This window comes from Mustela erminea, chromosome X, assembly GCF_009829155.1.
Source record: "Mustela erminea isolate mMusErm1 chromosome X, mMusErm1.Pri, whole genome shotgun sequence".
Taxonomy (NCBI): domain Eukaryota; kingdom Metazoa; phylum Chordata; class Mammalia; order Carnivora; family Mustelidae; genus Mustela; species Mustela erminea.
The window spans coordinates 6427501-6441777 of record NC_045635.1 but is presented as its reverse complement, the minus strand read 5'-3'; the positions used below and the strand labels follow the sequence as shown (position 1 = coordinate 6441777).

Sequence of the window (14277 nt, the reverse complement as noted above, 5' to 3'; positions counted from 1 at the left end):
GTGGTTAAGAAAAACCCAGATATTGTGAGGGACCCATAATTATTCTGCTAGTGAGATTGATAGTATTTTGTGTATACACACAAAATCATTTCCAAAATGATTTAGCAGAACCAGGAAGAACTCTTGATGTATATATCTCTAATATATATAAATAGATATGTTTTGTCAGGCTTGGGTTTCATACCACAGGTGGCCAACTGCAACCCTTGTGCCAAACCCTGCTGGCTGCCTGTCCCTTTCTGAGGCCCAAAAGTTTTTTTGTTTTTTTTTTTAATCAAAAGAAAAATATTTCCTGGTTTATAAATATTCCATGAAATTTAAATGTCTGTGTCCTTCAGGACAGTTTGGTAGGAGCACAGCTGTGCATCGCACCGGCTGGATATCCACAGAGGTGGATGTCCTCATAGTAATTGCGGCCCATAAAGCCTAAAATATTTTTAATCTGGCCCTTTACAGAAACTTTGCCATCCCCTTTAAACATGCATGGCAATGTTTACAGACTTCTAAACTAGATAGTGCTGAGCATTTGTTTAAGGGTTTATTTTGGAGAATTTCTAAGAAACACAAATCACACAGACTGTATAATGAACCCCTGGACCCATACCTCACTTTATCTACACTCCATCCTGTACCAACTCTTCACTGCGTTAATTTAAAGCAAATCCCAGGACGTATGTACTTTCATGTATACAGATTTCAGTATATAGCTGTGAAAGTAAGAAGGAAGCGTGTATATATACCCATATATGTTACAGGTAGTATTATCACCTTAAAATAATGAAAATCAGTTTTTTTAAAAGATTTTATTTATTCATTAGAGAGAGAGCGTGCGCGTGCAAGCACAAGCTGGGGGAGAGGAAGAGGGAGAAGCAGACTCGCCACCGAGCAGGGAGCACAATGGTGGGCTCGGTTCCAGGACCCTGAGATCATGATTTGACCCGAAGGCACATGCGTACGTAACTGGCCGAGCCCCCCAGGAGCCCCAAAAATCAGTTCTTTAAGGTCACTACTGTGTGTTTAGTTGTGTCATAAATGCTATTTTACAGTTGGTTGGTTTGAATCAGGATCCAGATACAGCCCACACTTTGCAGTTGGCTGACAGGTGCTAACCATTTTGGAATTGTATTTTTCAGTAAGTTTGCTTCTGAAGCAAACGCTGTTGATGGCATTGGGCCCTGAGGGGATGGCAGCAGCTTATTCCGCACCTTGAGCACATAGCAGTACAGGTCACTGTGTCTCAGGGCCCAGTTCTCCATTCTGTGCTCTTGTGCCTGGAGACCCTCAAGGACCTTGACTTCCAGTAAATGCTATGGACCTCTAGTCAGTTTCTCAGACTTGAGGAGTCAGACAGGAAGCAGTACTTCCTTTCTGTGAGGGATAAAATCATCTTGGTGCTTGTTAATTCAATCAGATTGGTTTTCTTCCTGATGATGCTAAAACATTTTGAGAAAGCATCTTTTTTTTTTTTTTTTAAGTTTATACGTGGGGCTTGAACCCATGACCCTTAAGAGTCAAACGCCCTGAGGACCGAGCCACCCAGGCACCCCTAGAAAAGTATCTTTTTTTTTTTTCTTTTTTAAAGATTTTATTTGAAAAAGAACACAGAGTGAGAGTAAGAGAGCACAAGCAGGGCCAGAGGTAGAGGGAGAAGCAGACTCCCCACCAAGCAGGGAATCCCACTTGGGGCTCGATCCCAGGACCACGGATTATGACCTGAGTTAAAGGCAGGTACTTAACTGCAGAGTCACCCAGCCAGCCCTGGAAAAGCATCTTAATAGCAATTTAGGATCCGTGGAATGATATTTGTATATACTCTCCCTTTTAGAAGGGAAATACGTGGTGTTAACAAGTGAGCAGAGGCAGAATTAAGGGGAAGGCTTGGTGACTAACACCTCCCTGGAAAAATAAATACTTAAAATGCCTACCTCATAGGGCAGAGGTTTTTCTCAGTTTTATTTAGATGTAATTGACATACAGCCCAGGAAAATTTAAGATCTAGAGCATAATGACTTAACATACACGTGTGGTGAGATGTTTACCACCGTAAGTAGACATTCATCTGCTCACATTGATACGAATGTAGGTAGGGAATGTATTGAGCTCAGAGGAGTGCTCGAAGCGTTCTTGATACAGCATTCTGCAGAAGAAAAGCATTATTTGTGAGCAGTGCTGATAACGAGAAGATAGATCGCGAGTTTTTTTGGTGTCCATAGTTCCTTTTTAGTGGTATGTGGCATGATATAGACTTAGTATCGTACTTCATGGTGTGTATTTGGTTATATACCGCACATTATACAGAGGGTATTTTTTTAAAGATTTTGTTTGAGAGCGACAGAAAGGACAAGCGGAGGGGGGCGGGTAGTGGGCAGAGGCAGGGGGGAAGCAGACTCCCCACTGAGCAGGGAGCCCGATGCAAGACCCCTGGGATCATGACTCGCGCAGAAGGCAGACGCTCAGCCAGCCGCCCGGTGTTTGCCGGTGGATCAGACAGTGTATATCTGGCGCTAGAGTGTGCAGGGCGAGCTTGCTGGTGGGTTACAGTGTCTAGTAACGTATTGCGAATTGTGTATTTAATAGCGTCTTACACATGGTGTACGTGTGCACGAGGACACAGTGTGTAACTTCGTAGTGTGCACGAGGACACAGTGTGTAACTTCGTAGTGTTTACAGTTACCCTTGAGTATCGTCCCTCGGAGCCTGTGCTTCCACAAAGCATATCACGTCACCTTCGCATAGATCTTACGGGTGTGTTATACTGTTTTGAGGAGAATTAGTTATTCGGGTCCAGTAGCAAAGAAACTTACAAAAAAAAAAAGTAAATGTCAAGAGCAAGTTTCCAAGAGCTACTTTGTGAAAATCTTAAATGCGTTTTTTTCAGGGAATGAAAGAATTATCTCTTCACATTTCAGAATTGTGCTTTTTCAGTCATTTTTTTCCTGTGAGGAGTGTTAATATGGACATTAAAAATAGCGAAGAAGTAGATTGTTGTCCCCATAAGGGCTGCTTCGTATGGAGGGAACAAACAGCGACATTCGGGTAGGACCGTGGCTGATGGTGGTTCAAGTCGAAATCGAAGTGCCTGGGCTTGCTCTGTGGCCGAAGTAATTGCTCCCTGGGTCTCCCGTGGTTCTCCGTCTCTCTGCACACACTCGTGTGTGTGTTTCTCTCCTCCGTCATTTCTTTTTCTGTCCCTTCCTAGCTGTTCTTCCCTCTGTCCATCTGCCTACCGCTCCCGAGCCGGGGCACCGGGCCAGCCGCCCGCGTGGATTCGGACGGCCGCGAAGCGCCGTAGCTCGCCGGCAGCCACGGCCCGGCTCTCCGCGGGCTCGGTTGCCCCGGGGCGCTGGGGTCGGGAAGCAGGCGCTCTTCTTCCCGGCTGCTGGGAGGTCGGTGGTCGGCTCCCAGTACCTCACGATGCCCACGTCCTTCTCCGCATGGCGCCTCGTCACGCAGGCCCCTGGTCCCGTCACACCGTCACGAGAAGGGTGAGGACAGTGCGGTATGATGTTGGGGCAGAGGCCATGATGATGTTGGGACAGCGTCCGTGACCGTCCGGTGTTCTAGTTCTATTTTATTATTGTTGCTAGTGTCTTACGGTGTCTAGTAAACTGCTCTGTCCCAGGAACACACGTGGCGGAAAAACACAGATGGGATTCAGTAGGGTCTGCGGTGCCAGCCTCCATTGGGGGTTCTGGAACGCGTCCCCCGCGGGATGACCGTATCTGCTCTTTCTCTCATAGGTATTGTGCTCCGGTCTGCAGTGTGGTTGGGATTCCCAGATTTCGTTGACAACCGCTCCGATGGGAATGGGACGGACGTCTGGCCGGCTGCGTACTGTGTGGGGAGCGCGGTGAGTGCACCTTCCTCTCGCCGCCGCCGTCTCTCCTCTGTGCCCCTCTCAGGCTGCCATCCTCAAAGTGTGGTCTCTGGCCACTGGGGTTTGTTAGGAATGCAGATTCTCAGAGTCTGCTGCTCAGGGTTCTTTGGGTGGGTGGGGGGCATCTGCCAAGTACTCAACCCTCCAGGAGCTTGTTTGTGGTGCCAGATGACAAGATGATAGGTCTTAAGGTTTGTAGTGTCCCGAGCTCCCTTTGGTTCCCCTTCAGGGGTATGCTGCATGATAAAGGGGGCTCCTGCCACCCGTTTCCTTCTGAGGACCTCCTGGAGTGTGGCTGCTCTATGCCCCCCCTTCTAAGCACACATAGACCATCCTTACCTTAGCTGCAGCTAAAGCCAGCTGGCCAAAAAGAAAAAGAGAGAAGGCAGTTACTGATGTATTGGGTGTGTACTGCTTGATAAAACCTGCGTGGAAATGTACGTCTGTATCCCGCTCTGTGCACCATGCCGGAGCAGAATTCTCTGCTCCTGCCTCCTGCCCGCTCCGCTTCCCAGCTGCGTACGGGGCAGCCTGGGTCTCCCCATGGCACAGCCCAGCAGGCACACCGGCCCTTGCAGCCCGTAGCATGCCGAGCCCCTTCCTGGCCGCTCCTGGGAAGTGCTTTCTGGCCCCTACCCCTTCGTTTTCAGCGAACAGCTGCTCCTTCGCGGGCGCCATGCCTTCGCAGGCGCCATGAGCCCTCAGGCCAGCGTGGGCCTCCCAGCTGAGGCCTTCATCGTCCTGGCCTGCGAGTGTCCCGGAAGGCAGGCCTGGCCCGTGCACATCCCACCCTTGCGTCCCCAGACCGTGCACGTGTCTCTGGGTGGCTTCCCTGTCCTGCTTCCCGACGTCACAAGAAAGAGGCGTCTGCCGGCTCATCTCACGGACGGGGCCATCCGCTGCCCGTTTCCGGAGCTTTGATGCAGGCTCTTCCTGATTACAGATGTGGGTCCAGCTGCTGTATAGTGCCTGCTTCTGGTGGCTGTTCTGCTATGCGGTCGACGCCTACCTCGTGATCCGGAGATCGGCCGGACACAGGTACATTCAGAGGGAACAAGGAGAGCTTTCTGCCCAGCCTCTGTCGTGTGAGGAGGGGCTGGGGGCACCCCGAGGGCTCTGGAATGTTCTTCAGTATGGCAGACACAGAATGTCAGCCGGCCCCTCTGCGAGAAATGTCTCTGGCCCCTCATTGGTACAAAAGGCTGAGGGCAGATTCACAATGAGGATGTTTAGACCATGACCAGTCATCCATAAATTACATGTTTGCATTCTGGATACTTACTAAAGAAGAGTCGGCAGGAATACAGGCAGTTTTTGACAATATAAAAGTTTGAGGAGACAATCTTTGCAGTGCGTATTGACATGTTACGCCAAACTTGGAACCGGAGTACCGGAGCTGCCGGGGGCTGCTTGGGGAGAAAGGGCCCCGGGGGTGCGGCCCGTGCATTTGTCCCCGGCTGGGGAACTGTGAGCAAGTCGCTTGACCTCTCTAGACTTCCGTCATGCCGGCAATGAGACAGTAGCCCCCATCGGGTCCCGGGAGATGCCATGCGATGCTGCGTGTGAACGGTCGAGAACCGGGCCTGGCACGTCATGGGCTCTCGGGAGCTGTGTGCTGGGATGTGTGTGCGTGTTGGGGGACACAGATACAGAGAACCTAAGTGAGCAGGGGAAGCCACGTGGCAGGGTGGAGTGAGCGCCCAGGTCCCCTGACTCTTGGTCCAGGAAGCATGTGTCCCCCCACTTTCCCATAGAACCCTTGTTTGCTTACTAATTTTTTCTTTTTAAGTTTTATGAAGTTCACCCATTTAAGTGTATAAAATCCATTGTTTTTAGTTTAGTTATGAAATCGTGCAACCATCACACCAACTAATTTTATGACGTTAGTCATCAACACCCCCTCCCCCAGGCTCTACCAGTGATGAATTCCTCCCCCCACCCCCCAGCGCCTGGCAACTGCCAGTCTGTTTCTGTCTCTAGCTTTGCCTAATCTGGGCATTGCCTGAAAGTGAAATCATTGAACATGTGACCTTTCGTTGCCAGCTTTTTAAACTTAGCGGGCCGTGGTCAAGCTTTCCGTGTGTTGCAGCACCGTCTGTTCTGTGAGCTTCTGAATACTGCTCTGTTGTATGACAAACTACATTTTATTTAATTTTGAGAGGCCAAGCATGTGAGCAGGGGAGTGGGGCAGCGGCGGAGAGAGAGAAGGAACAAGGAGAGAGGGAGAATGTCAGGCAGGGTCCACTCTCAGCCCAGAACCTGACATGGGGCTCGATCTCATGATGCTGAGATCATGACTTGAGGTGAAATCAAAAGTCAGATGCTTAACCAACTGAGCCACCCAGGCGCCCTTGGGTGTACTGCATTTAAAAAATAAATGTGTGTGTATGTGTATCTATGTATATACATATTTTTTAAAGATTTATTCATGTGACAGAGCAGCAGAGGGAGAAGCAGTCCCCCTGCTGAGCAGGGGGCACTGTAACAGGGCTGCATCCCAGGACCCTGGATCATGACCTGAGCCGAAGGCAGCCGCTTAACCCACTGAGCCCCCCAGGCGCCCTTTAAATATATTTTTTAAGACTTTATTTTGGGGCACCTGGGTGGCTCAGTGGGTTAAAGCCTCTGCCTTCGGCTTGGATCATGATCCCAGGGTCCTGGGATCGAGCCCCACATCAGGCTCTGCTCAGCAGGGAGCCTGCTTCCTCCTCTCTCTCTCTGCCTGCCTCTCTGCCTACTTGTAATCTCTGTCAAATAAATAAATAAGATCTTAAAAAAAAAAAAAGACTTTATTTTATTTTTTAATTTTTTAAAAAAGATTTTATTTATTTGACAGAGGCAGGGAGACAGTGCGAGAGGGAGCACAAGCAGGGGGAGTGGGAAAGGGAGAAGGAGGCTTCCTGCTGGGCAGGGAGCCCCTGGAGGGGGGGCCCAGTGCCAGGACTCTGGGATTGTGACCTGAGCCAAAGGCATCTGCTCAACTGATTGAGCCACCCACACGCCCTTAAAGATCTTATTTTAAAGATTTACTTATTTATTTGAGAGCGTGCATGTGTAAGTAGGGGGAACAGCAGAGGGAGAGAATTTTAAGCAGATTCCCCACGGACCTCAGAGCTGGTCTTGGGGCTCCACATGGGGTGTGATCACAGGACCCATGAAATCACGACCTGAGCCGAAACCAATAGTCAGTTGCTTAACCAGCTGAGCCGGCCTTTTCCCATAATGTTTGTGAGATGTCTCACTGAAGGATATTGGAAAAACAGTCTGGTTGCATGTAGTCGTGAACAGCAAAGACGTTTATGAACTGTGTTACTTCCAGATGAACTGGCGTGAGGAAGGGGAGGAAGATGAGGCTTAATCTGGAGTATTTCGTTCCAAGGTGAAAAAAACTTGGGAACCAAGCAGAAAAGAAGAGAGTTTCAACACCGTAATTTAGGTCTGTGACCATTTAAAAAATTCTCTTTTTAACTAATGTCCACACCCAGAGTGGGGCTTGAACTCACAACCCCAAGATCAAATGGTCTGTGGTTATAATTATTTTTAAGATGTTGCATATTTATTTTATTGTGGGGGGGGAGAGCAGAGGGAGAGAGACTCTCAAACAGACTCTGTACTGAGCATGGGGCCTGACACGGGGCTCGATCCTGCGACCCTGAGGTCATGAGCTGAGCCCAAACCAAGAGTTTGATGTTTAATTGCCTGAGCCACTCAGGAGCCCCAGTAATCCATTTTAAATTAATTTTTATGCAGGTGAGGAAAGGGTCAATGTTCATGCCTTTGCATGTGGATGGCCACTTGTCCCAGCACCATTTGTTGAATAAATTTTACTTTTTTAAATTCTTTTTTAAAGGTTTTATTGAAAGGTTTTATTTTATTTATTTATTTGAGAGAGAGAACGAAACAGAGGCATAACTGAGGGAGAGGGAGAAGTAGGCTCCTTGCTTGATGTGGGGCTTAATCCCATGGTCCTGGGATCTAGTCATGTGTAGGGCTCCCTGCCCATTGGGGAGGCTGCTGTTCCCTCTCCCTCTGCTGCTCCCCCTGCTTGTGTTCTCTTGCTTTGTCAGATAAATACAGTCTTAAAAGGAAATAATCATTGGTAGTCCTCATGTGTCCTCATCATTAACTCGGGTCTCTCTGGCTTGAAGCTTAGTGTTTATTTTTGTGCTTGTTCCTTCCACATTTTTACTTAGCTCGTAAACTTTTATTCATCTGAACAGAACCTGTGTACTCGTGGTTTTGAAAATTCTGGAGGTCAAAGGCAGCCAACTAGATAGGTCTGTGAAGATTAGCTTTGGCTATGTAAAATACAGAAAATAATAGTGACTTAAACCAGATAATTTTTCCTCCATTCTAAAGGAGGCTAGAGGGTGGCACGTGAGTGGCTCACTCATTGGGCGTCTGCCTTCAGCTCAGGTCATGATCTCAGGGTCCTGGGATCCCAGCCTGCATTGGGCTCCATGCTCAGCGGAAAGCCTGCTTTTCCCTCTCCCACTCCTCCTGCTTGTGTTCCCCTCCTTGCTTTGTTTCTCTCTCAAGTAAATAAGTAAAATCTTTAAAAAAATAAATAAATAAAAGAGGCCAGAGGTAGGCAATCCAGGGCCCTTACGATGGACATCAGGGACCCAAGTTCCTCCTGTTTTCTTGCTATGTTGTCGTATTGTGTGACTTCCAACTTCAAAGTATCATGGCCCGAGACAGCTGCTGGAGCTCTAGCCATCACATCTGCATTCCAGAAAGGAGAAGGGGGCCAAAGCATAAAGGTCTGTTTTCCTCTGAGCCACCTCCCTTTAAGCAGCCTCCCTGGGGATTTGACAGAACAATTCCACTTCCGTATTATTGGCTAGAATTTAGTTTCATGGCCACACTTAGCTGCAAGAGGAGGTTGGAAGTGTAGTCTGTTAGCCTAGCATGCTGCTGTTGGTCATGACATACAGGTTATGTTTCTAAGGAAAAAGGAAGGTGACTTTGGGTAGGCAGCTAGCTCCAGTGAGAGAGGTCTTTGACCCGGAAGCCCAGTGTAAGTGTGTGTTGCTGTCTGAGACCTGTCTCACTCAGTTCTGGAGGGATCGGAGTTAGGACACACCAGAGGTCTCATAGATGCCAGTTGTGGAGATGCGAGGAGCCGTGGAGCCAGAGAGGAGGCTGGAAGAAGAATGTGCCTCCTGCTCTCACGGGGTGCACTGCTCCGCCCCTGGCCATGGACGGCTGTGCTCAGACGGGGCAGCCTGAGAGCTTTCTGGACGTAGAATACAGGCGGGGCCCTTGGAAGCCAGGGCAGGCAATCCGGAAACCCTCCTCATGCCCAGAAGAGTGTTTGGAGCTCATCGTGCAGAGATGAGCGGATGCTGGCGGAGCATAGCTTCCAAGGACCTGCCAATCAAGCAGGAGGCAGACATCCAAAGATGTGAAACGTCCAGATGCTTCCTAAGGACAAGAGCAAGGGCAGGGGTCCAGCACTAGGAAGACCACTGAGAGTGAAACAGGGTCTCCCATCACAAAGGAGTAGCGATGGGGTGCCTGGGGGGCTCAGTCGCTTAAGCCTCTGCCTTTGGCTCAGGTCATGATCCCAGGGTCCTGGGATCGAGCCCCGAGTCAGGCTCTCTGCTTGGTGGGAGCCTGTTTCTCCCTCTTCAACCTGCTTCTTCCCCTGCTTGTGCTTTCTCTCTGTCAAATAAATAAATAAAATCTTTAAAAAAAAAAAAGAGCTACCTGGGACAGATCCAAGGCAGGGCCCAGACATTGCAGGTAGGGCTGGACTAAACGCCACGTTCCCTTCGAGATCCTTCCAGTTCTCAGCTATTTCTTTGGCATTGGAGACTCTTTTAAAATCCTAATCCTAAGAAAGGTCATTAAGACCAATTTAGAGTTAAAATTTAAACGGCTATGTTGGTTCCTGATGTGGGGTGTACAAGTTTTAAACAATAACGATAACAGAAGGCGCTTGAAATTGTGGGAAAAGCCCTGAATTGAGTTTTGTTTTTTTTTTTTATGAATTTTATTTATTAATTTGACAGCAAGAGAGGGAACACAAGCAGGGGGAGTGGAGAGCCGAGCAGGGAGCCTAATGCTGGACTCGATCCCAGGACCCTGGGATCATGACCTGAGCCGAAGGCAGATGCTTAACGACTGAGCCACCCAGGCGCCCCTAAATTGAACTCTCTACTTGCTCTGTGGACATGAGTGTGAGAGGAAGGGGGCCTGGGGAGGGCCCTTGCGTGCCTGCACCTGGACGCTATCTGGTGGTCAGAAAGGGATGGGGATCTGCAGCCTCCTGCTGCCCTTCATCGTGGGTGCCCGGAAGCTCAGACTCCTCCCGGGTGCGGGTTTGGGGTTGTATCTGTTACTGAAGTGCCTGCCATCCACGCAGCCTGGCCAGACTGACTAGAGCACCATTGCCTAGTCTGGCCATGTCCAGCCCTGCCTCGCCTGGCCTCGCCCCCGGGCCTGCTGTCGCCCACCTCTCAGTATTCCTGGCTCCCTCCCGCCCAAGGTGAGGGTCTGGAATGCAGACCTTCTGCACTGTTCAACCACCCAAACCCCGCTGAGAGCTGCTCCTTTTTCCATCCATTTCATGCGGAGCCTCTGAGTTGTGGGCCAGACGCGCCCCAACCGCTCCCCAACCCAGAGAGACGGGGCAGGGCTGCTGCAGGACTGGGAGGAGCGCAGGCTGGAGTCGTTGCCTTGTGGCCCCTGGAGAGCTGGCTGTGAAAGGTTTCTTCTTCCTGAAGCTCACCCCCGTGTGCTGTCTCTCTCCTGTTTCTGAGGAGGAGGGCTTCCCTTCGCGCAGGTCCTGCCCTGTTCCTTGTCTATGCAGCTGATCTTCAGAGTTAAAATCCTGATGGGTTGGGGGTTGCACAGTTTGCTAGGAGGCTGGCAGAGTCTTGGGTTGTGGCTAGCGCGTCCCATGGATCGCTGCAGCCCTGTCCAGTGGCTCGGGAGGCACAGGAAAGGCTGTGCGGGCACTGTCAGATAGTCCAGCAGCCGTGCGCCCAACCCCAGCTGCAGGGCTGGCTGCCTCCGGTCTGCAGGGAAAAGGGCGCTGTGTGGGGGCGTAGGAAGATGAAGGCTGGAGATGGTCGAGGAATGGGAAGTATGCCGTGAATGGTGGGGCGCGGGGGAGGAAGGGAAGCTCCCCATGCTCCTGGAACAGCAGATGTGCGCACGTTTCTTCAGAGACCTTGGTTTGGACTGAGCACGGAGACACTTGACTGGTAGGGACAGGGGTGCCTCTGGGAAGGTTTGGGGATAGGAGTTTCTCTCCTAGCGGGTGAGCTGCGTGCTTAGGAGGACTGGTGAGTTGTCCGCGCCTTGTTCACTCACCCTTGCAAGCCTCGTGGTGGGAAAGAAAGAAGCCAGATGCAGAGGGCCGCATGCTGTGTGACTCCCATTTGCCTGCATCGTGCAGAATGGGAAACGCCACAGAGACACAGAGGAGGCCGGTGCTTGCTGGGGGCTGCGAGCAGGAGGAACAGGGGGAGGCCCGCCTGATGCGCGTGGGGTTTCCTTCCTGGGTGATGAGGTTTCCGAGCTGGATGGGGGAGATGGTTGTGCAGTGTTGTGAGTTTACCCACTGCTTCTGATCTGCTCACTTGAAAACGGTTACTCGATGTTCTGTTTCTTTTATCTCAATTAAACAAAAGCGCAGAGGTGTGATAAGGCAAGTCTCCGCCAGGGGTTTGCTCAGGATACATTTTCCTGACTCTTTGGGTGGCTGGGAGTGGGTCTGGTACTTTCTGTGGCTGGACACGCCCATTCCTCCTCTCAGGCAAGGCCCCCGTCTGCTTCCCCCCCCAGCACCATGCTGCTCTACCGCCTCGCGGCCTGGGGCCTGGCCGCCCTGCTCTGCGTGGAGGGTGCCGTCCTGCTCTACTCCCCGTCCGTGTCCAGGTAAGCCGGGGCTCCAGCTCCCGGACCCCTCGGGATCCTGCAGACGGGGCGTGGGCGTGGAGCCAGAGTGGACCCCTCACAGGCCAGGCCCTCGTGTGCAGAGCCGCCCGGCGGCCCCCTGGCGGGGTGGGGGGCCCACGACAGTGTGCTCTGCCGCTCACGTCCCGGCCTCTGCCCTTCGCGTCTGGGCGCTGGGCACTTGTTGCACACAGGCGCATGTGCAGGTGCGTCTCCTTCCAGGACGGGTGTGCACACATCTCTAGGCATGTCCTCCACACGGAGGGAATTTCGCAGGCACACGCTGTATTCTCCGCACCAGCTGCCTCTGCCCGAGTAAGGGCAGGGCGGTGACCGTTCTGAGGAGGAGTTCGCATTGGCGGGGAGAGTCCGAGCGTTGTCTTGGGAGAGCTAGTTCTGAGCCTCCGCTAGCCTCACCTTGTCACTTCTCTCCCAGCTGTTGGCTCTCCTGAACACAGATACAGGGAGAGAGTGGTCTGAAATGGTCTCAGCTTCTTCTTCAACCTAATATCTCATCCGTGCGGGGTCCTGGGGTGGTTCAGTTGGTGAGGCATCTGCCCTCTGCTCAGGTCCTGGGATTGAGCCCCGTGTCTGAGCAGGGAGCCTGCTTCTCTCTCTCCCTCTGCTGCTCCCCCTGCTTGCACATGCTCACTCGCTCTCTCTGTCAAGTAGATAAAATCTTAAAAAAAAAAAAAAAAAAAAAAGCAAAAAACCCCAGTAAGTCTTATCAGTGCTATCATTTGGAAGGCCTTACGGTTCCTCCAAGTATGTATATTCTAACTGCCAGTGGAAAGCTGAAAAACAGGTTGGACATTGTCTCTTTGTGATTTTAGGGCAGTGTAGACAAGGATCAATAGAGCTCAGCCCTGAGAACAAATCCGGCCCTCCGCTTGGTTTCATAAATAAAGTTTTATTGAAACACAGTCATGGCCATTTGTTTATGCCTGATTTATAGCTGCTTTCGTATTGCAGTGTCAGTTCTGACAGTCTGCATGGTCCACGGAGCAAAAAATACTTCTGGCAGTGTTCCCTGACAGAAGTTTGCTGACTCATGGTTTTCCATTTTTCCCTTTTTTTTTTTTTTTTTTTGACTTTTTGACTTTTTGCAGCTACTTAGTTAGACATCTCCAGATTGGTGTTGCCTAGTTGAAGGTCAGTGCTCCCAGAGTTGTGGGTCTGTCCACCCACACAGCTGCCCTTGATTGGAAAGGGAGTTACTGTCCATCAGCTTCACCCATGGGCTCCGGGAGCCTCCTGGGAAGGTTGCAAATGAGCGTGAGGGAGCCGGTGGCGCAGGGCTCACGAGGGGCTCTGGGGCGCCCCCACGGTCCTGAGGAGGCCGCTCCCGGGCCTGTGTCAGCTCTCATCGTCACCCTCTCCTTCGTTGCTCACTTTTTTGCACTTTCTATCATTTCCCCCTTCCGCGTTGACCGCGCCCTGCCTGTTACAACAAGGGCGCCTGCGTCTTCATCGCCTCACCTTCCGGGCCGCAGGGGCCGTCCCCCAGCTGGTTTGCTACCTCCTGCCTGCCTCGGGCAGTCCTCTCTCCCCTTTGCCTTCAATTCTCGCTTCCTCTTGGCCCTTTTTTCTGTTCCATGATGCATTTCTTCGCTGATGGTTCTGACCATGCGTGTGTGGTAAACCCATGCCTGTGTGTGGCGCTCCCCTGCATCACAGGCTGACCGGCGAGTCCCATGATCCCTCAGTAGGAATTCCCGCCCTTGCGGACTCCTGCCTGCGAGGCTCCGGGTGGTTAAACCCTCCCCTCCTGCTTATGACCTCTTTCTCTCTCTCTCTCTCATACTCTAACAAATAAATTTTTAAAAAAAGGCTTTATTTACTCATTCATGAGGTGGGGGGCGGGATAGAGGGAGAAGCAGACTCCCCATCATGTAGGGAGCCCACACGGGGCTCGATCCCAAGACCTGGGATCATGACCTGAGCCGAAGGCAGACGCTTCCCCGACTGAGCCACCTGGGTGCGCAAAATAAATCAAGTCTTTAAAAAAAAAAAAAATTACAGTCCTTCTTCCTGAAAAGCACCCGTGAAATGATTTTGAGGCACAGCTGTGGAACACGTTTGTTCTGGAACATGAAGCTTGGGTATTTCAGGGTGCTCTGGGGGCGGGACTAGATCTTCATCCCAGGGCTGGCCAGGCACAGTGCAGAGCAGGTTCCTAGAACCTCACTACTGCACTGAGTGCCTCTGTGTCTACTTGAACTATGTCTTTTTTTTCCTTGAAGAGACCGAGGTTGGGGGCTCCCCCATTCCAGTGTGTCTGTTTCTGTCTTTCCTGGCAGGACCCTTTAACAGGTCCCCCAGTGGAGTGCCTTAGAGGCCCTCCTGACTTCAGGACCCACGGAGCCCTGACTGAGCCGCCTTTCTCTCAGTGTTCCCTTGCTTACTGGCCGACAGGAGCTACGGCCGGGTTTCTGTTGGGCCGGCTCTGAAGTGGATTTATGCATTTCCCTCGCCACTCTCCTGCTCTTATC

General features: G+C 51.3%; 1 protein-coding gene across 7 annotated transcripts in view; it reads left to right on the top strand.

Annotated features, from left to right (window-relative positions):
* GPR143 (G protein-coupled receptor 143) overlaps nucleotides 1-14277 on the top strand; it is a 104222-nt gene that overhangs the window by 20650 nt on the left and 69295 nt on the right. For 3 of the 7 annotated variants that reach the window (XM_032331838.1, XM_032331839.1, XM_032331837.1), the window contains exons 2-4: nucleotides 3741-3850; nucleotides 4821-4915; nucleotides 11675-11767. In XM_032331838.1, coding sequence (XP_032187729.1) covers nucleotides 3741-3850; nucleotides 4821-4915; nucleotides 11675-11767 — 298 coding nt within the window. The remainder of the gene's footprint in view (nucleotides 1-3740; nucleotides 3851-4820; nucleotides 4916-11674; nucleotides 11768-14277) is intronic. The other 4 variants (XM_032331842.1, XM_032331843.1, XM_032331841.1 and 1 more) reach the window with 2 other exon arrangements.